Source organism: Oncorhynchus mykiss, chromosome 5 (assembly GCF_057628025.1).
Source record: "Oncorhynchus mykiss isolate SJ-2025 chromosome 5, ASM5762802v1, whole genome shotgun sequence".
NCBI classification, from domain to species: Eukaryota; Metazoa; Chordata; class Actinopteri; order Salmoniformes; family Salmonidae; genus Oncorhynchus; species Oncorhynchus mykiss.
Genome location: NC_143026.1, coordinates 46,656,025 through 46,681,800, shown reverse-complemented (window position 1 = coordinate 46,681,800; position 25,776 = coordinate 46,656,025). Strand labels below are relative to the sequence as shown.

The 25,776-nt window shown below is 40.4% G+C and overlaps 2 protein-coding genes across 17 annotated transcripts in view; both read right to left on the bottom strand.

The window, feature by feature from the left end:
* LOC110523956 (guanine nucleotide exchange factor subunit RIC1) overlaps positions 1-10,754 on the bottom strand; it is a 64,558-nt gene extending 53,804 nt beyond the window's left edge. For 2 of the 4 annotated variants that reach the window (XM_036977685.2, XM_036977686.2), the window contains exon 1: positions 3,395-5,781. In XM_036977685.2, coding sequence (XP_036833580.2) covers positions 3,395-3,535 — 141 coding nt within the window. In that variant the 5' untranslated portion in view covers positions 3,536-5,781. Of the gene's footprint in view, positions 1-3,394; positions 5,782-10,579 lie in introns of those variants that run through there. The other 2 variants (XM_036977687.2, XM_090235038.1) reach the window with 2 other exon arrangements.
* Positions 10,755-15,364: 4,610 nt separating this feature from the next.
* The window catches only part of LOC110523955 (programmed cell death 1 ligand 1), a 15,981-nt gene continuing 5,569 nt past the window's right edge, over positions 15,365-25,776 (bottom strand). For 2 of the 13 annotated variants that reach the window (XM_021603126.3, XM_036977684.2), the window contains exons 2-6: positions 20,630-20,689; positions 20,126-20,476; positions 19,636-19,914; positions 18,764-18,886; positions 15,365-18,149 (exon numbers count right to left, since the gene is read on the bottom strand). In XM_021603126.3, coding sequence (XP_021458801.3) covers positions 18,073-18,149; positions 18,764-18,886; positions 19,636-19,914; positions 20,126-20,476; positions 20,630-20,689 — 890 coding nt within the window. In that variant the 3' untranslated portion in view covers positions 15,365-18,072. Of the gene's footprint in view, positions 18,150-18,763; positions 19,401-19,635; positions 19,915-20,125; positions 20,477-20,629; positions 20,690-22,820; positions 23,040-25,776 lie in introns of those variants that run through there. The other 11 variants (XM_090235034.1, XM_090235037.1, XM_090235031.1 and 8 more) reach the window with 10 other exon arrangements.

The following is a 25,776-nucleotide window of genomic DNA, read 5'->3' as shown; positions in this document are numbered from 1 at the left end:
CAACTAGCGGGCAGATGAAAAGGCATAGGTATTGACAATTGTTAAACTTAAAAGTCCTAATCTAGTCTCCTTTCCAGCTTTCATCTTTTGTTCTTCATTGTTCCTCTAGTGCTCCTTAAAGACATACGGCATTTTTTAAACCTCCTGCTTTGGGCTGGATTAGTCAATGTCTAGTTCATGTATGCATAATCTATGAGCAGAATTGCTGTTTTACCTCAAACCAGACACGAAATCCCTAGTTTGAAGAGATTGCTTTCTTGAAGCTGTGCCAGGCCATTATCCCTACATTTCCCCCCAACGCGGGCCAGCCCTCTAGCATGTCCAGTTCTAGCCAATAAGTTTCAGCCCCTCGCATTTGAGTGACAGCTAGCAAAAGGCCTACCCTGCGTTCTCCAATGAGGTCGCAGGGTGGGTGCAACAGCTCAAATGGACACAGCAGAGAGAGAGGGGGAAGGGGATGCACACAACTGAATGCATTCAACCGAAATGTGTCTTCCGCATTTAACCCAATCAACGAGAGAGAGAAATGACGCGGTGCACATATGTGACGTAGTATGCCATTTTCGGGGACCACGTATGGCTCGTGAGTGCTACTTTCAGAACTACTGGCTAAAAAGTATACAAAAGTACAGAAGATTCTCTTTAAGCAATAGGGGAGGCCGATGACATCACGAATCACCATCACCAACTCCTTTAATTTCCTACTCCCCAAAGTTTGCAGTCTAATAAAAACTAAAATAAAAACCTGTTGAAAACCTTTTTTTTTTACCCTTTAGTGGGAGTACATTACTGTTTTTATACTTGGATATCGCTTTTCAACAGTAGTAGTTCAAAAATTGCTGGAGGACATCTTTAAACTTAGGGGGAATGGGTTAGTAAACTGCCATCCACAACACCTAAAAAATAAAATAATTGGCTAACTGTATACTGCCTAATATGAAAGGAATTCCTGAGCCATTTAATCCAATTGGATACCAGGGTCACTCATTGCCCGCTTTACTGAGGGAATGATGCATTCTTGCATGATAGAGAACATCTCAATCAACCTCAAAAAGCCTCCCTCTGCTGAACCAATAAACAACCCTCACTCAGCCAATGCCCTTAGGCTAAACTGTCTTTTCATTTTATGTCAACTGATACCAAGTACTGTTCTCAAAATCCAAACTGCGATTGAGTGATTGCACACCAAACACCAAGGCCACTTAGACAAAACCTCCCATATAATATGCTTTATAACAACACATTCTACTAAGTCAGTGTAATTGAAGAGGTCCCAGAGGTCTAGAAAACGGTTTCCCAAACCGGGTCCTGCCTGCCAACCGCCACCACTCCCATCTTTTCCTAGAGTTTCAAAGTTAATTCCCACACATATTGGCCTGTGCAAAATCCAAGGCGCAGGGCAGGGGGACTGCAAGACAACATCACTAAGCTGCTCCCATACATGGATTTCTGCTTGGGCCAGACAGGCCAAGCTGATGAGAGATGGGATTAGAGCCATGGGCTTTAGAGGAGTCATGGGGGGGGTCATAGGAGATGGCTGATAAACAGAGAGATAGGAGAGGGAAGGAACTGGCAAGAGGACAGAGGAGGAGCAGGCAGTAGGAGAGTTTACCATGGAGGGAAACTGCTCCCATGGAGGAGGAAGGAAACTAGTACTGAGGTGTGCAAGAGGTGTTCCATTTATGGGGCCAGGGGCAGAAATCCAACTTGGAGACTAGGAAAGTGCCAAGCTCAGACCTGATAGTCCCTTTCCCCCAGGAGTTATCAGGTCTGAGCTTTAAACTGTAGATAGCGTTATTATTATTTTTACATACTATCCATTATGGGATCAGTTCATGCCCAGCTGTTGAGGTTGACATGACTTATAGATCAGATAGAGCCCTAGAGCTGTGATTTGGAGCCTAGTTCAGTCAGGCTGGCTGACCTTCAAAGAGGCCTTGAGTCTTGAGTCTTGGACTGGACATGCCTGGCTGCTTTAAAACACTAAAAGGCATGCAGAGCAGACAGAAGGCAAGGGGGGCCTGTACCAGCCACTAAGTTAGGGTTATCGCAGCACCCACATTCCCGTCCTGTGTGGACCCTTCCTGGACATCCTGTCCATTCTCTACCGTTTCTCACAGTTTATGTTCAGGCCACTGGAGAAAATAAGAAAAACCGGGAAGCTCAACAGGATACTTCCTGTAAAGACAGGGAAATAAATACTGGCCTAGATTTACACTATATACGAATGATGTAATGCAGAACCATCCAATTCTATTTTACAGCTGATATATTTGCAGCACTCTTGCTTTTACACTCTTGTGCAGCCTAGTCACGGAGGCAGAGCTAATTTTACACCTGGGCTGACATAACTATTTGCAGATGTTGACATTGACGGTATACTGTGAAGTGCTAGAAGATAGATTGTGATGTGCATGATTATTATATTTAAGCTTTAGAAATCAAAACTACGCAGTTTTATCAGTCAAGCGGCAACAATATTGAAAATTAAGTCTAAAATCATTAACTAATCATTACTTTCCCATACTAAAATTATTTAACGAAAATGCGACTATAATATCGTAAATATGCACAGATATCGCACAGTCTGGAATGATTTAGTCATTAACAACGTAAAACGATTATATCGGATATTGCGATATTTGTAGTAGCATGATGATAGGAGAGGAATGGGGGAAAAGAATGACGCACATGGAGGTATTCAAATTCACTGGAACTCTAATTTACACATTGTTATAGCTAAATACATAACAATGATCTCCTTCGACTCAAGATAGTTTCATGGGGCACCCAGTGACGGTAAAGGAATTTGCACCAGAGCTATGGTAGGGTGTTAAGGGGAGTAAAATAAACATGGCTTTTAATGCTGAATTAGGTACACCAAATTATAGCTCTGATTTGCAGCTCTTACAAAAGTCGACATAGCTAAATACTTTGGACAGTAGCGAGTTCATTAAATATCACCCTTACATAATCCTCATTAAACTACATGAATGTATTAAATATTATGGCAAATCTCAACCTTTTGAGTTATTGGCAATGTACTTATCTAGCGACTGCTAGCCAACGTAACGTTAGTTTGGTAACGTTACATACTTTAATATAATACTGGACTGAGTACATGATTTGTGCAACGTTAGCTTAGCTAGCTAGTACTTTTGCCAAACAGCTGATGCTTGTTGCGCCAGCTACTAAACGTCAGCTAACTAACATTCTTCCAAGTCCCTGTATGTAATGATAGCCATGACAATTAGCTAGCTAAATATGCCATGCCATAATAAAAGTCGGTGACGAGGCAACCAGTGTGCACAGACAAAACTTAGCTTGCTAGCTACTGGCTAACAACTGCTAGGTAGCGGTTACCCAGCTCATCGGCGATTAAGTCGTTGCTTACCCGACTAAACCAGATGCTTAGTTGAGTCTCTGACAACACAGCGAAGTAAAACCTCTGTGAGTTGGGCTGAATATGAAACGGTTCCTCTTCACTTTTCAGTGGACAAAGTAGCCTCCGGGGCCAGCCAGTTAAAAAATACATGACGGTCAGGCACTCCGACTCGACACTCTCCGTGTCACCGGGCCAGCGGAATGGCTATGTTCCCAACGTAAAATAAACGATGTTGTCCAATCGGTTCATGAACAATTTGTAGCTAATTCAATCCCGCGTAAAGTCGATTTTCAGTCAAACGACATTCGTCCTGATCCTAGAAATCCATAAGCGACTGAGATCCAATCAGGCTAACTAGCCAACACGGCTAACTTGACATAGAACTGTGGAGCTCCTCTGAAAACAAATCGCTTGCGCAGTCGGGACTTTAAGTTAAAAACAAAATGCAACCGTATGAGCGAATTAATTTTTGTTATAAAGGTATCCTTTCTGCACCTATCTGAATAAATATGTCTTATTTTTATTAGCGATAATAATTGTATCTTCGGTGTCTCTCGCTGTCGCCATCTTTATCGATTCTAGCTAGCTATCCTGGGTCCGATTCGCTATCCCATGCCTCTCTGCCCACCTATGTGAAGCTAGCCACAATATTGGAATTTACGGCTCGCCTTCTAAATAAAAGTCCCTCACTGAAATGAATGCAAATGTTTAAAAATAGCGGAATCATGTCATATTTGGAATAAATCATGTTAAACAAGGTTAGAGATTTGATATATGAATTCAAAATACAATAATGAGTTATAAATTGATGGAAAAACATATATTTTTTTATCTGTTGAAATTGCACCGTGGATGTATTACACTTCAGAATTGCATTGGGGGAATATTTATTTCATTGTACAGCCTTACCTATGGATTATGGATTACAGAAATGGGGTATCAGTCTACTCAGTGACACCCACAGAACACAACTGTAAAGTGTTTACACATATATACTTTACAAAAATAAATGCAACATGCAATAATTTCAATGATTTACTGAGTTACAGATCCTTTAAAGGAAATCTGTCAATTGAAGTAAATGAATTAGGGGCTAATCTATAGATTTCAAGTGACTGGGCAGGGACACAGCCATGGGTGGGCATGGGTTGGCTTAGGCACTTGGGAGTCAGGCCCAGCCAATCAGAATTAGTTTTTCCACACAAAAGGGCTTTATTACAGACAGAAATACTCCTCAGTTTCATCAGCTGTCCGGGTGACTGGTCTCAGATGATCCCGCAGGTGAAGAAGCCAGATGTGGAGGTCCTGGGCTGCAGTTGTGAGGCCAGTTGGATGTACTGCCAAATTCTATAAAACGGTGCTTACTATAAGAAATGAACATGAAATTATCTGGCAACAGCTCTGGTGGACATTCCTGCAGTCAGCAAACCAATTGCATGCTCTCTCACTACTGGAGACATCTTAGAGTGGCCTTTTATTGTCCACAGTAGAAGGTGCACCTGTGTAATGATCATGCTGTTTAATCAGCTTCTTGATATGCCACACCTGTCAGGTGGATGGATTATCTTGGCAAAGGAGAAATGCTCACTGACAGGAATGTAAACAAATTTGTGCACAAAATTTGAGAGAAATAAGCTTTTTGTGTGTGTGGAAAATTTCTGGGCTCTTATTTCAGCTCATGGAACATGGGACCAATACTTTACGCGTTGCGTTTATATGCTTGTTTAGTATATTAGCATCATAGCTCTTATTGTGGAACTTTGACTGTAGGAAATACGCTTCCCAGTCAGCCTATTGCACTGTACAGCCTTACCCCATTTGCTTCATCCACAATCTATAGGTGTCAGTCTACTCAGTGACACCCACAGAAGACAACTGTGAAGAGTTTAAACAAATATTAGTGTTGTAGCTCTTATTGCAGGACTCTGAAACCACTGAAATCAGCCACATTAATTAAGCTTACCTGTCACCCGTATTGGACATTCATATTTCACTGTACAGCCTTACCTGTGGACTGTGGATAAATTAAATAGGGTATCAGTCTACTCACACACAGAAAACAACTGAAGAGTTTAAACAAATAGTGTTGTAGGTCTTATTGCGGGACTCTGAAGCCACTGTACAGCCTTACAACACTAATATTTGTTCAAACTCTTCACACTTGTTCTGTGGGTGTCACAGTAGACTGATACCCAATTTTATTGATCCACAATCCATAGGTTAGGCTGTACAGTGCAGTATGAATGCCCAATACCCATAGTAGGTTGACTGGTAAGCTTAATGTGGCTCATTACAAAAACCTCTTAGCTACCTGGGATGCATCCTTGATGGAAGCTTAGGAGGTGTGAGCATGGCCACTAAAGTGCTAGGGAAGGTTAAAGCCAGGATTAACATTTTGGCTAGAAAGTCCAATCTGCTTGATAAGGACTCCATGAGCGTGCTAGCCACTGCCCTCATTCAATGCCATTTTGACTACGCTAGTACTTCCTCGTTTGGGGGCTTATCTAAGCTTCTGAAGGGGAAGCTCCAGATTAGAAGTCGACCGATTAATCGGAATGCCCAATTAATTAGGGCCGATTTCAAGTTTTCATAACAATCTGTATTTTTGGACACCGATCATGGCCGATTACATTGCACTCCACGAGGAGACTGCATGGCAGGCTGACTACCTGTTATGCGAGTGCAGCAAGGAGCCAAGGTAAGGTTCTAGCTAGCATTAAACGTATCTTATAAAAAACAATCAATCTTAACATAATCACTAGTTAACTACACATCGGTGATGATATTACTAGTTTATCTAGTTTGTCCTGCGTTGCATATAATCGATGCGGTGCCTGTTAATGATTCAATGAGAAATTATTGCCTACTTCGCCAAACAGGTCATTTAACAAGCTGTCACAAGAATTTAATCCCAATGATAATAACGAACACGTATTAAAGCTTTGACTAATTCCCGAGGCTTGTAAGACCCTGTGTTTAATAATAATTAGGCAAAGACTCAAATTATTCAAAAGGTCTGTAAGGTTTATTCACGAGAACGTTCTAAAGTCAAAATACAAAGAACATGTCATTTTATAACTCACTCCCTCCCTACTTACGCACATACCTACACACAAACAGTAGTTGGGATGTATCCTTCCCCATAGTTCTCACCACTGTTTATCACTACCAAGCTGGCAGTTTAGAGGGACCTTGATGGGACTCCAAGTTTCTCAGGTCAGGTCATACACAGTTTAATTGTTCTCTGTATTTTCGTAGTCACACACACACACACACATTTCTCTCCCTCACTTGTCTCTACTGAAACTTATTGGACTTACGTTTAGCACTTTAATTATTCATTATACATGTTACATAAACTAATAATAAAATAGTTGTTTCAGGGTGGAATTCTTTAATCATTACCGTAAACATATAAATTCCCTTATCACAAGCGCAGTCGCAAAAAAAGCACTGTCGTTGCACCAATGTGTACCTAACCATAAACATCAACGCCTTTCTTAAAATCAATACACAAGTATATATTTTTAAACCTGCATATTTAGTTAACATTGCCTGCTAACATGAATTTCTTTTAACTAGGGAATTTGTGTCACTTCTCTTGCGTTCTGTGCAACAGAGTCAGGGTATATGCAGCAGTTTGGGCCGCATGGCTCGTTGCTAACTAATTTGCCAGAGTTTTACGTAATTATGACATAACATTGAAGGTTGTGCAATGTAACAGGAATATTTAGACTTATGGATGCCACCCGTTAGATAAAATACAGAACGGTTCCGTATTTCACTGAAAGAATAAACGTTTTATTTTTGAAATTATAGTTTCCGGACTTGACCATATTTAAAAATGTATTTTTTTTTAACCTTTATTTAACTAGGCAAGTCAGTTAAGAACAAATTCTTAATTTCAATGAAGGCCTACAGTGGGTTAACTGCCAGTTCAGGGGCAGAACGACAGATTTGTAACTTGTCAGCTCGGGGATATGAACTTGCAACCTTTTGGTTACTAGTCCAACGCTTGAACCACTAGGCTACCCTGCCGCCCCATATTAATGACCTAAGGATCATATTTCTGTGTGTTATGTTATAATTAAGTCTGATTTGATAGAACAGTCTGAGCGGTGGTAGGCACCAGCAGGCTCGTAAGCATTCATCCAAACAGCACTTTCGTGCATTTGCCAGCAGCTCTTCGCAATGCTTCAAGCATTGAGCTGTTTATGACTTCAAGCCTATCAACTCCCGAGATTAGGCTGGTGTAACCGATGTGAAATGGCTAGCTAGTTAGCGAGGTGCGCGCTAATAGCGTTTCAAATGTCACTCGCTCTGGGACTTGGAGTAGTTGTTCCCCTTGCTCTGCAAGGGCCGCGGCTTTTGTGGAGTGATGGGCAACGATGCTTCGAGGGTGGCTGTTGTCGATGTATTCCTGGTTCGAGCCCAGGTAGGGGCGAGGAGAGGGACGGAAGCTATACTGTTACACTGGCAATACTATAGTGCCTATAAGAACATCCAATAGTCAAAGGTATGTGTGTTTATTCAGTATTGTTGTAATTGTCATTACAAAAAAATAAAAATAATAGGCCGATTAATCGGTATCGGCTTTTTTTGGTCCTCCAATAAATCGTATCGGCTTTTTTTGGTCCTCCAATAAATCGTATCGGCTTTTTTTGGTCCTCCAATAAATCGGTATCGGCGTTGAAAAAATAAATAAAAAATCTACCTCTACTCCAGATAGCCCAGAATAAGCTGATCAGGGTACGATCAGGGTATTGAAGGTACGTCTACGTACTCACATAGGCAGGAGCTACTTTCAGGAACTCAACTGGCTGCCTGTTGAGGCTAGGGTGTTTCAGATTAGATTTGGTTTACAGGAGTACTTATGGTTCTGCACCCAGATATCTAACTGATTACTTTCCGCATATTAGGGATGCACACAATCACAGCCCCAGATCAGGTGTTGCTAATGTGCGCTTCTACAGGTTCAGGCGTAATGCTGGGAATGGTACTTTCTTGTATACTGGAGCATCAGAGTGGAATGAGTTGCCTCTGCCCACAAAAACAACGTCCTCTCTGGGCAGCTTTAAAAAGAAACGTTTTTTTTTTAAACGGTTGGATGTCTGCTGTGCCCATATGCATGTACCCTATGATGTAACTGCAATGATGAAATAGATGTTCCTCTTTGTTTTTATGTTTTATTATCTCGCTGTCAAACTGTGTTCAACCGTGCTCGATCTTGCCTAGACATATTGTCTCAAGAGGACCACAATGGAAATAAGTCCCAGACTTTATTGTGTGATATCCTCGATGAATTTACTCATGTGCATGTATGGCTTTTCAAGATGTGTGCTTGTTTTTTTTTTTTTTTAAATGGTAGAATTAATAAACTAAAACAAAACTTCACAGTGCTTTCAGAGTCCTGCACTTTGAGCTACGATGCAAATATTGGTGTAAATTCTTCACAGTTGTGTTCTGTGGGTGTCACGGAGTTCACTGATACCCCATTTCAGCATCACTACTCTGGACGGTTCTGACTTATGTGGACAACTACAAATACCTAGGTGTCTGGTTAGACTGTAAACTCTCCTTCCAGACTCACATCAAACATCTCCAATCCAAAGTTAAATCTAGAATTGGCTTCCTATTTCGCAACAAAGCATCCTTCACTCATGCTGCTAAACATACCCTCGTAAAACTGACCATCCTACTGATCCTCGACTTCGGCGATGTCATCTACAAATTAGCCTCCAATACCCTACTCAAATTGGATGCAGTCTGTCACAGTGCCATCCGTTTTGTCACCAAAGCCCCATATACTACCCACCACTGCGACCTGTACGCTCTCGTTGGCTGGCCCTCGCTTCATACTCGTCGCCAAACCCACTGGCTCCAGGTCATCTACAAGACCCTGCTAGGTAAAGTCCCCCCTTATCTCAGCTCACTGGTCACTATAGCAGCACCCACCTGTAGCACGTGCTCCTGCAGGTATATCTCTCAGGTCACCCCCAAAACCAATTCCTCCTTTGGCCGCCTCTCCTTCCAGTTCTCTGCTGCCAATGACTGGAACGAACTACAAAAATCTCTGAAACTGAAATCACTTATCTCCCCCACTAGCTTTAAGCACCAGCTGTCAGAGCAGCTCACAGATTACTGCACCTGTACATAGCCCATCTATAATTTAGCCCAAACAACTACCTCTTCCCCTACTGTATTTATTTATTTAGCTCCTTTGCACCGCATTATTTCTATTTCTACTTTGCACATTCTTCCACTGCAAATCTACCATTCCAGTGTTTTACTTTCTATATTGTATTTACTTCGCCACCATGGCTTTTTTTCTGCCTTTACCTCCCTTATCTCACCTCACATCGTATATAGACTTATTTTTCTATTGTATTATTGACTGTTTTACTTCATGTATAACTCAGTGTTGTTGTATGTGTCGGACTGCTTTGCTTTATCTTGGCCAGGTCGTAATTGTAAATGAGAACTTGTTCAACTTTCCTACCTGGTTAAATAAAGGTGAAATAAAATACAAATAAATACAAATTTAATTGATCAACAATCCATAGGTAAGGCTGTATAGTGGAATAAGTATGCCCCCAATGCAATTCTGAAGTCTAATACACCCAGTGCAATTCTAAATATTGTCAAATAACATTTTCAAAAGTAACTATTGTCTTTTGTTGAATTTATATAACGTTCCAAATTTGTTTAGGATTATCTCGTCCAAATGACACGATGGTAACTATTTGTAGCCATTTCCATCACTTTTATTTTGAAGTCGACCGTAAATTCCACTATTGTGGCTAATCCTTATTGTGGCTACTTCACATAGGTTCCCCCGCCCGGTGGGAAGTTTGCGTCGAACGAGATGTTGACATCTGACTTCATTTTCTCGTGAACTTCAGATTTGAATGGCTCGTTGCTGCTCTCTGGTGGTAATATTTGGAGATTGCAAACACGGATCCCAAACCGGCTGCTGCGCCATCGTGCATACATGTATTTTGTCCCCCCACACCAAACGCGATCACGACACGCAGGTTAAAATATCAAAACAAACTTTGAACCAATTACATTAATTTGGGGACAGGTCGAAAAGCATTACACATGTATGGCAATTTAGCTAGCTAGGTTGCACCTGCTAACTTGCTGTTGCTAGCTAATTTGTTCTGTGATATAAACATTGAGTTGTTACTTTACCTGAAATGCACAAGATTCTCTACACCGACAAATCTACACATAAAACGATCGACCGTCCTCTCTCCTCCCAGGCTTTTTCTTCTCTGGACTTTATATTGCGATTGGCAACTTTTGCATTACCGCCACTGACCTCGTTCGTCTTTCAGTCACCCACGTGGGTAAAACCAATGAGGAGAGGGCACGTGGGTAAAACCAATGAGGAGAGGGCACGTGGGTACCTGCTTCTATAAATCAATGAGGAGATGGGAGAGGCAGGACTGCACCGCGATTTTTCCCAAAGATGCTGGGATGTCACGTGTCCTACTTACTGTATATCAGTACACCGATAAAAACGTAAGCACAACGAAACTTCTATTTGATCAAATATAAGTAGCAAATAGGCCATACATTCTTGTTGTTGACCAAAATCGACACTCTCATTGACCTTCATGCAAAAACTCCTTGCTTGATCGGCGAAAAAAAAAACCCACCCTGCTTTTGGTTTTAGTCACAATCTGTGTTATGTAACCACACCAAACATAATATACCACACCAAATCGAGTGCCTCGATTTACGTATGGAATAATACGAAATGCTCTAAGACCAGGTTAATAAAGAAAGTACAAAAAAACCTTGATAAAGGGGAGGCGCATGTAAGCAGATGAGGGAATTTGGCTCGGATCGAATAGTTTATATAGTAAAACCTGCAAAAGACCTGCAAAAAAACGTAGCTCAGTTTCTCATATTTGACTGCACACAATGTACAGTAAATATAAAGAGGATGTGCTGACGTGGTTTTGTGTTGCTAAAGGGCAAATAGTGGGTATTCTGCCAGTCATGGTAAATGTTTACTATGTGGTCGGAGGAGCGGCGCTCCCTATTTATTTTCTAATTGAGAATATACGGAGCTGGTAAAAATATTTCTGAAAAATTACCTCAGTGTGCCCAACTAGGCAGGATATAGGCCTATGTTTTGATTGAAACAAAAATTGGCCTAAAAGAAAGACTAATAGTTTGTTAACACCATAAGCTGTAGACCTTTCCTGAAGTCATATGTCAAATCGCCCACTAGTGGCCTCATGGGTGGAATGTTTTTTTATTATTATTTTTTTACAGAATTTCATCATTAATAAACATTAAAAAAATGAAATGCCTTTGTGGTTCCAAACTTCTTCCATTTAAGAATGATGGAGGACACTGGGTTCTTGTGGACCTTCAATGCTGCAGAAATGTTTTGCTACCCTTCCCCAGATTTGTGCCTCGACATAATCCTGTTTCGGCGCTCTACCGGCAATTCCTTCAACCTCATGGCTTGTTTTTTTCTTTGACATGCACTGTCAATTGTGGGACCTTATATAGAAAGGTGTGTGCCTTTCCAAATGATGTCCAATCAATTCAATTTACCACAGGTGGACTCCAATCCAGTTGTAGAAACATCTCAAGGATGATCAATGGAAGCAGGATGCAACTGAGCTCAATTTCGAGTCTCATTGTAAAGGGTCTGAGAATACTTATGTAAATAAGGTATGTTTTTTATGTTTTTGTACATTTTCTAAAAATTCTAAAAACCTGTTCTCCTTTGTCATTATTGGGTATTGTGTGTAAATTGATGAGGAGTTTGTTTTATTTCATCCATTTTAGAATAAGACTATAACATAACAAAATGTGGAAAAGGGGAAGGGGTCTGAATACTTTCCGAATATACAGTATATAAAGTTTAATATTGGGATGCAAACTCTAAATTGAATACATTTTAACTCTATATCTGACATGATAAATGTGTCTACTTTTTTAAAGCTCATAACCGTGTGTGAAGTGTATACCTTTGTTTCAAAGTACATATGTTTAAGACTACCAATAAACACTCTGTGTGACCCTGATTTAGCCCACTGAAGTAAAATATCTAAATGCATATTCCCATGAAACTGACTGAGATCAAATGATTGGCATGCAGTTTGGACATTTCACCGGAAAAATTTAAAGAAATATATTTCATGAATAACCATGTGCTCCGGATTAAAAATATACATCTTTCTTCTGACAATACAGTTGAAGTCAGAAGTTTACACCTTAGCCAAATACAAATTCCCTGTCTGAGGTCAGTTAGGATCACCACTTTATTTTAAGAATGTGAAATGTCAGAATAATAGTAGAGAGTGATTTCAGATTTGATTTCTTTCATCACATTCCCAGTGGTTCAGAAGTTTACATACACTCAATTGGTAAAATTGCCTTTGAATTGTTTAACTTGGGTCAAACATTTTGGGTAGCCTTCCACAAGCTTCCCACAATAAGTTGGGGGAATTTTGGCCCATTCCTCCTGACAGAGCTGGTGTAACTGAGTCATGTTTGTAGGCCACCTTGCTCTCACATGCTTTTTCAGTTCTGCCCACAAATTCTCTATAGGATTGAGGTCAGGGCTTTGTGATGGCCACTCCAATACCTTGACTTTGTTGTCCATAAGCCATTTTGACACAACTTTGGAAGTATGCTCGGGGTAATTGTCCATTTGGAAGACCCATTTGCGACCAAGCTTTAACTTCCTTACTGATGTTTTGAGATGTTGCTTCAATATATCCACATAATTTTCCTACCTCATGAAGCCATCTATTTTGTGAAGTGCAGCAGTCCCTCGTGCAGCAAAGCAGCCCCACAACATGATGCTGTCACCCCCATGCTTCACGGTTGGGATGGTGTTCTTCGGCTTGCAAGCCTCCCCCTTTTTCCTCCAAACATAACGATGGTCATTATGGCCAAACTGTTCTAGTTTTGTTTCATCAGACATGAGGACATTTCTCCAAAAAGTACGATCTTTGTTCCCATGTGCAGTTGCAAACCGTAGTCTGGCTTTTTTAGGGCGGTTTTGGAGCAGTGGCTTCTTCCTTGCTGAGCAGCCTTTCAGGTTATGTCGATATAGGACTAGTTTTACTGTGGATATAGGTACTTTGGTACTTGTTTCCTTCAGTATATTCACAAGGTCCTTTGCTGTTGTTCTGGGATTGATTTGCACTTTTCACACCAAAGTACGTTCATCTCTAGGAGACAGAACGTGTCTCCTTCCTGAGCGTTATGACGGCTGCGTGGTCCCATGGTGTTTATACTTGAATACTATTGTTTGTACAGATGAACGTGGTACCTTCAGGCATTTGGAAATTGCTCCCACGGATGAACCAGACTTGTGGAGGTCAATTTTTTTTTTGAGGTCTAGACTGATTTCTTTTGATTCTCCCATGACGTCAAGCAAAGAGGCACTGAAATAAATCCACAGGTGCCCTTCCAATTAACTCAACTGATGTCAATTAGCCTATCAGAAGCTTCTAAAGCCATGACAATTTTCTGGAATTTTCCAAGATGTTTAAAAGGCACAGTCAACTTAGTGTATGTAAACCTCTGACCCACTGGAATTGTAATACGGTGAATTATAAGTGAAATAATCTGTCTGTAAACAATTGTTGAAAAAATAACTTGTGTCATGCACAAAGTAGATGTTCTGACTTGCCAAAACTATAGTTTGTTAAAAATACATTTATGGAGTGGTTGAAAAACAAGTTTTTATGACTCCAACCTAAGTGTATGTAAACTTCAGACTTCAACTGTATGTGTGGGCATATGAAGACTTTGCAATTGGAGGCTGCATTTTATGCATAGGCTTATTCTACAATGATATTCAATAGGCTGCATCCATCAGTACAAACTTTGATTGAGAAATGACATCATAAAAAAAGTGTGCTCTACTTAGGCTCATTTAGCTATTTGACCCCTGTATTGTATCCCCCCAAAATATATTGAAATGCGGTGAAATGAATGGAATAACACATAAATGGTAAAACCGACAGTCAAAAAATGTATTGTAATGAATAAGATTTTGATATGTCTGTTCTATATCAAGAAAATATATGAAAGCTCAGGAAATATTTCCATTTTTTGGACACATATTTAACCCCTATTTTTGTTTGCACAAAACTACCTCCATCATTTTTTAAAACAGGTTACTTTCAGACGAGTCACGTGATGTAGAGCAAAATGGAGAAAACCATTGTTGTTCATGAGTCTCCCCTTTCCATAGTGGGGTTTGTAGCCCAAACAGTTTGGACGCTACAGGCGTGTACACAACATAAAATAGATCATATATGTATTTAAGATTAGATCTGATGAATCATGTATCGATTTGTTACATTGCTGGCGTATGGGCTTCCTGACTACCAAGCTCTTATGTGATGATGCTCGGCATATATTAATCAACATCACATACATTACACAAATAACTCTGGATTTATTCTAGCCTCAGAAGCACAGGCTTGACTCCCATTTTGAGCTGAGCATTGTAATAATGAGTAATGACCACTAATGGGTGCTCTACACAGTGGAGTTCAGAGGTACTGGAAACCACCAGACCTTTCAGTAGGATAATCAGTAGGATGATACTTTGGTTGTTAGTTTAATGCAACAACAGTAATTCACTGCACACTGTTTCATTTGTTTGAAATGCAGAGGAAAGAGAGCATTTTAATTGGGACCCTTCTGAAAAATGCCCTTCCATACTAATGGCGTATGTTATTTAACACCATGGTAGAACAATAGATACATTGGAGACAACAGAAGAAAGACATTGATATCTGAGGTAAGACACATCAATAAGGAAAAGATCCTCACAGGGTGGAGATACTGGGAAATCATTGTCTGTTTCCTTGTGTAGCAAAGCATACGGTCACAAACAGCAAACAGTTATCAAGGCACATCATGTGTCAGTTGTTTTACAATGTTATATTATGGGAATTAGAAAGAAGAGCGGAGTTGATGACTGAGTTCGTTTGACTGAATGTTTTATTTTGTGGGAAAAATCAAGAGCATTTCCTTGCTTTAGCACAGCTGTCTTTAGACAGTTTGTTTGACAGGAAATGGTACATTGGACTGAAAATGAAACTGTGTGGTCAGCGAATGGTTAGACTCATAATGAGTATCAAACAGCATAAAATCCTTGAGGTACTGTAAATAACTGCATTAATATGAGCAATACTAAAACTGTGGCTGAAATCACTCATTTGCTTTCTGGAGTTTCATGGTGAGCATGGAGTTGAACTGGTTTTTCAATATCATCCCCCAACATGGGACATCTCTGCATAAACATGTCATTATCTCTGTATTATACATAGTAAAGGTACAGCACATACAGCAAGTAAATGTGGTATAAGCAGTGGCGACCCATCATCCAGGGCAGGAGGGGGCAGAGCCCCACCTGTTTTGAGCCCCACCTGTTAAGCAATTAAAAACTTTTTTTGTCATTCTTTCATTCATGTCACAGAGTAAATAAAGCAGCCTACAAACATGGTTTGTTTCTTGAGTAAGGCAGCTCCAAAATGCAAGTATTTCAGCCTAGCTCAGTGCTTTCTGTGGTGGAGGGGCAGCCAGAGGAATATACAGAGCGTAGGCATTGGCACTGTTCTCTAGTTGCGCCGTGATTGGTTCAGTGTTCTGTCACTCATGGGGACACTACGTCGCTGCGGAATCTACAGGGAGAGCTAGGCAGTTCTAGCCCCCTTGGGTGCTGCCATAGATTTACATTAGAAGTGCCCATCCAAGAAGGCTCAAGGTCATTGGCCACAGATAAAATTCTGTTAAATCATGTTATAGCTTTGATTGAACTGATGTTACGTTCAAAATCTTAGCTAGTTGCTAGACAAGCAGTTATCATCATGAATCACTTCGACAATGTACGGTCAAATCCTTTTCATATGAAGATAAATTATAGATAAAAGGTATCGGTGCTAAACGGCCATTGGACATAAACATTATACAGCAAGTCGGAAATCGCAAATTCAACGAGTGGTTGGGAAGGAATCAGTGGCTAACTGTAAGTGTTGCAAAGCAATCCCTATTTTGCTTCCCCTGCCTGCTATTCAGTGGACAGGGTGTATGGTCCAAGTCTGGGTTTAAGGATTTAAAACATCTGTCTGAAATTGTGTCTTTTCCAAGCTTAAAAGGATAAACATTCACTTGCAACACCATGGGCCAGAAAAGGTTGAATACATTGGCCATGCTGTCAATCCAGCATGACTTCTGCCGCATTCAAAACAACTGGAAACTCGGAACTGGGAAATCTCAGACTTCAGTGAGTTCAAGACAACTGGAAACTTAGAAAAAAAACATGCTCAGATTGGGAAAACACGTTCTGAACGGTCATCCAACTCAGAATTCCAAGCCGGGAACTAGAGTTCCGACCTGAAGATCACTGAAGTCATGATTCAACCTCGTTTTTTTTCAGTGTTGCCAGTTGTCTTGAAAGCACCTTTGATTACAACATTTTCCCACAAGAAGGAACACCGTGCCACCTTCCTGTTCAAGTGAGCATAGCACAACAATCAATGGTGAGTCCAAAAACATCATGTATGCTTCTGCAGAAATGAGCTCATGTGCTTTTCTTCACGAGGAGGGGATACTATATAATGTTTTTCGGTCTGTAAACGCTGTTTGCCTGTGACTGGCTCTTCCCATTCAAATATTTGTTTTCAACAAAAAAAGTTGATATTGCAAGGGTCATTTTGTTTGCACTGTCAGTGTGTCGGTATATTGTCTATGATTGTATTTTCCTTCCTTTTTAGACCACAGCCTAGCATTTGAAGTATTTTATTTGGCCTAACTGCATGTCTCGCACGGTCTGAATTTCTGTTGGTGTCCATTTTGAAAGTGCTGAACTGAAAGGCTTACCTCGTCGCAGCTCGTTTGCTTGCACTTAGAATGAAGTGTTAATGATAAGAACAAACATTATGAGTTTACTGAACATCGATGTCATAATGTTTGTGTATGGTTCAAAATTCAACACTCATGTTGGAGTTCGTTACTATTAGAAGGACAATGAGGTTCTTATCGACTTACGCAAATCCACAAGGGGTGAGTAGACACCACATTTGTTTAAGAAAGTCAGCCATATCAGCTAAGTTTTTAAAAAGTCAGTAAATGGGGCTGAATGAACTGTTTCGCTGCCAGAAGAGGCTGCACTGATAGCCAGGTGTGGTAAGGATTCACTCCATGGTGCAGAAGCAAAGCTCTGCTGTCGGGACAGCTTTATGTAGGCCATAACCGTTTGTGGGCACCGTTTGTCACCGTTATAGTGCAATTAATGTATTGTTTAGTGTTGTGTATCATTGTGGCTTTGCTGGCATGCATTAAAAGATTTCCAAGATTTACATGCTAAAATCGCCACTGGGTATAAGCACAATTATCAGTGGTTTGTTGTTATCAAAACAAATGTGAAATGTGTTAACATAGAAACGTAAAACATGTCCCTTGAGGTATCAGTAAATGTAACATGATTCAACTTTATCTGACAGAGTCAATGTGAGTGTACGTGCGTGCATGAGTCCTTTTGTGCTCTCAGTCCTTCGCACACAGTTTACAGTCTCAATGAGGAGCTTCAGCACAGTCCTGACAAGCTCCTTCTCTACGACCTCCTGGAGCAGGTCATCTGTGTGACCCTCTGACAGTTTATCCCCAGGGCCAGTTGAAGCTGCTAGACACTAAAAGGGGTCCAGGTCCCATCTCTGCTGAGCCAGGAGGATGTTAGTGCTTGGGATGCTGGGATCCCCGGGCCTCCCTGTGAGCAGAAAGATAAAGCAGGGTATAGTTTACAATAGTTTATATTCTGTTCCATTCCATGTTGCAAGAGATATTTTGCTGTACCTACTACAGTTATCACTTACTAAGTAGTAACTGGATTTGTCAGTGTCTCGTATTTACTGTCAAAGGCAGTTTGGGACTTTCCTGAGTCTAACTCGTTTTAACACGCAGTCTTAAAATACTATGCAATACCGTAAAGATATAACCAAAAGATTGTTAGGGAACTATTCTAAATATAAGGAATGACTAGTCCTATATTGAGAAACCACCCACATGACTTTACAACACGTAAAATCCCCCTGACACAAAAAGAGAAAGCGTGTCTGTGGGGGTGTTTTCACACGTAGCAGTTCGGATGGGTTTAGAATGTGCGCACACATGTTCTCACATGCTAAGTCAGTGTCACAAGATCATGAGTCAGAAAAACACCATCTCATTGATTCTTCTGGTCTCAACAGCATCTCTACACCTTTAGAGGTTACAGTACATCCTCTAGTCTCTCTCTCAGCAACCAACAAACAGTGGAAACTCTTTGTAGTAAACCTGAGACAGAAATGTGTGCAAATCAAGTAAGAACAACAGAAAAGTTACCTCTCTGTCTGCAATAGCCAAAGATGGCAGCAGCAATGACCATGGCCACTGTCAGTGATGTGCCCAATGCAATAGAAAGGGTGTCACATTTACTATGCATTGCTGGTGGTAGGTCTATTTCATCTGTGAAGAAAAAAGATTGAGAGGCTAACAATGTTATTTTGCATCATCAAACAAATATATTTGGCTGATCTAACACATAATACATAACAAGAAGTTGCAAATGGTCTTAGTGAGAAGTTCAAAACACAAACAAACATTTTGGAAATAACCCGATATTACACCAGACAGGCCGGTGCGAACAGAACTTCCCCAAATCTTAACCAACAGTGAAATGTGAAATTTGGTTTTCATGGAAAGATGGATGCTCTTTATCTCCACCATCTCCATTGCCATCTTTAAAGCCTTTTCTCTCCCGCGTTGACGTAGAACTCCTACAAATGTGTTTTGTTGAATGGAAGGGTAAATATTACGCTTTGACACCATGATCATTGAGGAATGCACCCATTTATAGCACCTTTTAAATCAACAACACATCTACACTCAACGGTAAAATAAATAAATAGTGTAGGCCTCACCATAACCTCCTAGTTTCCATTACCTTGTGCAGTCAGTACAATGTCACGGAGTCTCATTTCTAGGGTATCGGTGTCAAGCAAGAGGTGTGAGGCCAGACATTGCAAAGTGAAAATAAAAACAGGAGTTAACACATTTTGACAGGTACCTACATAAGGACTTGATAACACATTTATAAGCAGTGCATAAGCAGCTTATTCATGTGTTATGTATGAGTTATGAATGTGTTATGAAGTCCTTATTGAGGTACCCTTCAAATAAAGGGTTATCAAACGTGATCAAAATTCACGTCATACCTGGGATGTCAAACCTGGCTGATGGACCCTTTGGAACTTCCCCTTCCTCCACCAAGGCACAGGTGTAGTTGTTTTTGTCAGAGGATTTCACTGTTATCGTGCTGGTGACTTGGAACAGCTGGTCTGGAGTTCTAACAGTGGTGTCATTGGACTTTATGTTCCCGAGACTCCTGTCTTTCCAGGTCATAGTGGCCAGAGGATAGCCCTCAGACTCACAGACCAGCTCTACCTCATCTCCCCGACGTCTCTTCATGCTTTTAACAATAGTTTTATAGGAGGCTAAAAGATAGATGATCGTAAAAACTTTACTATGCAACAACATGAACATAGAGTGTAATTACAGCATTACTACTTAGTTTTACGAGCAACTTAAAGTGTTACCACAATTATTTTAAAAGTTCCTTAAATGTTTCTTACTCAATACTGAAAGACTGGAAATTAGAATTAGCCTAGAGTAATGTTCTGTTACACTGACAGATTCACGACTGACCTTTAACAGTCAAAGTTGTCTGTTTGTAATCAGCTCCCGCCATTTCCACGAGGCATTGGTAGGTCCCAGAGTCATTGATCCTCAGCATGGACACCTCTAGCTTGGCCCACCCATTGGTCATCTCTTCTGTCACCAATCGTACCCTGCCACGGTACTGGGGATTCTGGGAAGTGAGGTCTTCCTGTCTGTTCTCCAGCCTGTACACCTCCACAACTGGAGGAGGCCAGATGCGATGCCATATCACTGACAAGTCTGGGACCTGGCCCCCAGGTTGGAACCTGCAACCCATGGTGACTACACCGCGGAACTCTGCCACGTGGAATGGACTGTCCACCTCCACTGTGAACAAGGCTGTGTGGAAAGAGAGAACGAGAGTTGTGTGTGTGTGTGTGGGGGGTGGGGGTGGGGTTCTATGAACTAAACAAACAAAAAACTTTAAAAATGTGGCCCTGAGTCTCTATTGTATTGTATTTTATTAAGTACTTAAAAACATCAATAACATACCTGCAAGAGTGGGCCATAAAATTACTTGTAAAACCAAAAGAAAGGCCTGCTCCATTCTAACTAGAGAAGAGAGAAAACATTTGAAATGTTGCAACCACAACCTTTTGTAAGTGGAATTATGAGTCAGTCTATTTAAATAGAACACACCAAAATGACTGTACAGATGTCGGACCTTAATTGGAGCCAGTTTGTTACAGCAGGAAAATAATCCTGCAGCAACAGGAAATGTGAAGTATTATGTGGATTGTAATGAATGGACATTTTTGTAGGGGTTGACACATTTTTCATTAGGGCAAATAAAGTCTGAAATTTCAAAGTGGAAATTAAACTTTAGAAGCCTTTTAAAAACTGAAATACACTACAAGTTTTCATTTCCTGCTGAGCAGGAAAATGCTCAGCAACAAGAGTGATCGAATGAAGATCCTACATCTTTATAAGGCTGGTCTGAGCTTGTTCTCTAGCGAGTCAGCAACTGGTGATCCAAAGGAAAAAGAACATGGGCCTACAGTGCATTCAGAAAGTATTCAGACCACTTGACTTTTCCACATTTTGTTACGTTACAGCTTTATTCTAAAATGGATTAAATTGTTTTTTTCCCTCATCAATCTATACACAATACCCCATAATGACAAACATCCCCACAGCATGATGCTGCCAACACCATGCTTTACTGTAGGGAGGGTGCCAGGTTCCTTCCAGACGTGATGCTTGGCATTGGTTTCATCAGACCAGAGAATCTTGTTTCTCATTGTCTGAGTCTTTTAGGTGCCTTTTGGCAAACTCCAAGTGGGCTGTCATGTGCCTTCCGTCTGGCCACTCTACCATAAAGGCCTGATTGACAAAGGAACTCTGGAGCTCTGTCAGAGTGACCATCGGGTTCTTGGTCACCTCCCTGACCAAGGCTCTTCTCCCCGATTTGCTCAGTTTGTCAGGGCAACCAACTTTACGAAGAGTCTTGATGGTTCCAAACTTCTTCCATTTAAGGATGATGGAGGCCACTGTGTTCTTGGGGACCTTCAATGCAGCAGACATTTTTTGGTACCCTTCCCCGGATCTATGCCTCGACACGATCCTGTCTCGGAGCTCTACGGACAATTCCTTCAACCTCATGGCTTGGGTTTTTGCTCTTACATGCATTATCAACTTTGGGAACTTATGTAGACTGGTGTGTGCCTTTCCAAATCATGTCCAATCAATTTAATTTTCCACAGGTGGACTCCAATCAAGTTGTCGAAACATTTCAAGGATGATCAATGGAAACAGGATACACCTGAGCTCAATTTCAAGTCTCATAGCAAATGATCTGAATACTTAAGTAAATAAGGTATCTGTTTTTTATTTTTTAACATTTCTAAAAACCTGTGTTCACTTTGTCATTATGGGGTATTGTGTGTAGATTGATGAGGAAAATGGGTATTTAATCAATTTTAGAATAAGGCTATAACGTAACAACATTTGTAAAAAGTCAAGGGGTCTGAATACTTTTTGAATACACTATATGTATGAATCTCTTGTTATGTTGCAAACATTTAATGCACAGTCTTCATTCGAACTTGACAGACAACCTCATGATTAGACCATACTGGTATGAGTCAGCATGCCCGCACACACACGCTTGGTCAAGAATAGAGGATGAAAACAAATGGAACACATCAGGCTTAGTGAATTGCATAAATTCAACTTTTAAATCAATACAATAAACCCACGTTCAAAAATATGTTGGGGTGTGCTGACATTCTAATTGTTATTTGTCCAATGATTTATTCTGCCTTTTGCGTGAACATATAATAAAACAATTGATAAAAAAAATATTATATATATAAAATCTGGATAAGAGATATAGTCGATTTGAAGACTATATCACAGCACAATAATATACCATGGAAAATATATATGTAGAAAAACATGAAAAAGATTTGTGCAGAGCAGAGGGGATATTGAAACTTAACAATAGTATTTCTGTATTTAACCTGAGAATAGTGGATTTGGGAACGCCTTTGAGTAAAAGTCATCAAAAAATGTAATGGATTTAAAAAAAAAAGATACTAGACCATTATTACCCTACTTGCATACACTTAAAGATAACTTTAGAAGCATCTCAAGAAACTGCATAATCTACCACCACCTTTTAAAATAAAAGCAATTAAGCCAAATATGTTGGCATATAAACGAAATGAAGTTCAGCACTCACTAAATGCAGTACATGCAGTCTTCTACCTTAATAGAAGTATTTCTTGTTCCTTCAGAGGCTCTTTCATAATCATATCACAGCTGTAACATATATTGTTATGTAGAGCAGTATTTATATTCCTATCTACTTCCCGTACTGTAATTCTCCTCCCCCCAAGCCATGCAGTTTCCTGATAGTGACTGTGCATGTGAAATGCCTTCACTTTGGCTGGACACAAAGTTGGCGAGTTGCCTAGTAGTTGCTATGATCAAATCCCTTATTTCCTTTACAAGGAAAAATTCTGAATTTACAGTGATGGGGCAAGCCCAGCAGTCTACTATGAATAGCCTGAACAGGAAGTGAGCCAAAATAACCTATTACAAAGGAACACCCGCCCAGATAATTTCGTTGTTTATTGCCAAAGTTACTAATTAACCTAACCTAAACTACAATATCCATACCGACCCTCCCTTTACAAATAAATCCTAATTGTATGAGACTGGAGATACATTTTCCTTGATATAAAACAGTAACGTCTCAGCTCTCTGGTCACCATAGCAACACCCACCCATAGCACGCGCTCCAGCAGGTATATCTCACTGGTCAACCCCAAAGCCAATTCCTCCTTTGGCCGCCTTTCCTTCCAGTTCTCTGCTGCCAATGACTGGAACAAACTGCAAAAATCACTGAAGCTGGAGACCCATATCTCCCACACTAGCTGTCAGAGCAGCTCACAGATCACTGCACCTGTACATAGCCCATCTGTAAACAGCCCATCCAACTACCTCATCCCCATACTGTATTTATTTACTTATCTTGCTCCTTTGCACCCCAGTATCTCTACTTGCACATTAATCTTCTGCACATCTACCATTCCAGTGTCTAATTGCTATATTGTAATTACTTCGCCAACATGGCCTATTTATTGCATTACCTCCCTTATCTTACCTCAATTGCACTCACTGTATATATTTAATTTTTTTCTACTGTACTATTGACTGTGTTTGTTTATTCCATGTGTTACTGTGTTTTTGTATGTGTCGAACTGCTGTGCTTTATCTTGGCCAGGTCGCAGTTGTACAGTGCCTTGCGAAAGTATTCGGCCCCCTTGAACTTTGCGACCTTTCGCCACATTTCAGGCTTCAAAACATAAAGATAGAAAACTGTATTTTTTTGTGAAGAATCAACAAGTGGGACACAATCATGAAGTGGAACGACATTTATTGGATATTTCAAACTTTAACAAATCAAAACTGAAAAATTGGGCGTGCAAAATTATTCAGCCCCCTTAAGTTAATACTTTGTAGCGCCACCTTTTGCTGCGATTACAGCTGTAAGTCGCTTGGGGTATGTCTCTATCAGTTTTGCACATCGAGAGACTGACATTTTTTCCCATTCCTCCTTGCAAAACAGCTCGAGCTCAGTGAGGTTGGATGGAGAGCATTTGTGAACAGCAGTTTTCAGTTCTTTCCACAGATTCTCGATTGGATTCAGGTCTGGACTTTGACTTGGCCATTCTAACACCTGGATATGTTTGTTTTTGAACCATTCCATTGTAGATTTTGCTTTATGTTTTGGATCATTGTCTTGTTGGAAGACAAATCTCCGTCCCAGTCTCAGGTCTTTTGCAGACTCCATCAGGTTTTCTTCCAGAATGGTCCTGTATTTGGCTCCATCCATCTTCCCATCAATTTTAACCATCTTCCCTGTCCCTGCTGAAGAAAAGCAGGCCCAAACCATGATGCTGCCACCACCATGTTTGACAGTGGGGATGGTGTGTTCAGCTGTGTTGCTTTTACGCCAAACATAACGTTTTGCATTGTTGCCAAAAAGTTCAATTTTGGTTTCATCTGACCAGAGCACCTTCTTCCACATGTTTGGTGTGTCTCCCAGGTGGCTTGTGGCAAACTTTAAACGACACTTTTTATGGATATCTTTAAGAAATGGCTTTCTTGCCACTCTTCCATAAAGGCCAGATTTGTGCAATATACAACTGATGGTTGTCCTATGGACAGAGTCTCCCACCTCAGCTGTAGATCTCTGCAGTTCATCCAGAGTGATCATGGGCCTCTTGGCTGCATCTCTGATCAGTCTTCTCCTTGTATGAGCTGAAAGTTTAGAGGGACGGCCAGGTCTTGGTAGATTTGCAGTGGTCTGATACTGCTTCCATTTCAATATTATCGCTTGCACAGTGCTCCTTGGGATGTTTAAAGCTTGGGAAATATTTTTGTATGCAAATCCGGCTTTTAACTTCTTCACAACAGTATCTCGGACCTGCCTGGTGTGTTCCTTGTTCTTCATGATGCTCTCTGCGCTTTTAACGAACCTCTGAGACTATCACAGTGCAGGTGCATTTATACAGAGACTTGATTACACACAGGTGGATTGTATTTATCATCATTAGTCATTTAGGTCAACATTGGATCATTCAGAGATCCTCACTGAACTTCTGGAGAGAGTTTGCTGCACTGAAAGTAAAGGGGCTGAATAATTTTGCACGCCCAATTTTTCAGTTTTTGATTTGTTAAAAAAGTTTGAAATATCCAATAAATGTCGTTCCACTTCATGATTGTGTCCCACTTGTTGTTGATTCTTCACAAAAAAATACAGTTTTATATCTTTATGTTTGAAGCCTGAAATGTGGCAAAAGGTCGCAAAGTTCAAGGGGGCCGAATACTTTCGCAAGGCACTGTAAATGAGAACTTGTTCTCAACTAGCCTACATTGTTAAATAAAGGTGAAATAAAAAAATAAAACGTAAATCATAAATTAATAAAATACACTGCTCAAAAAAATAAAGGGAACACTAAAATAACACATCCTAGATCTGAATGAATGAAATATTCTTATTAAATACTTTTTTCTTTACAATGTTGAATGTGCTGACAACAAAATCACACAAAAATGATCAATGGAAATCAAATTTATCAACCCATGGAGGTCTGAATTTGGAGTCACACTCAAAATTAAAGTGGAAA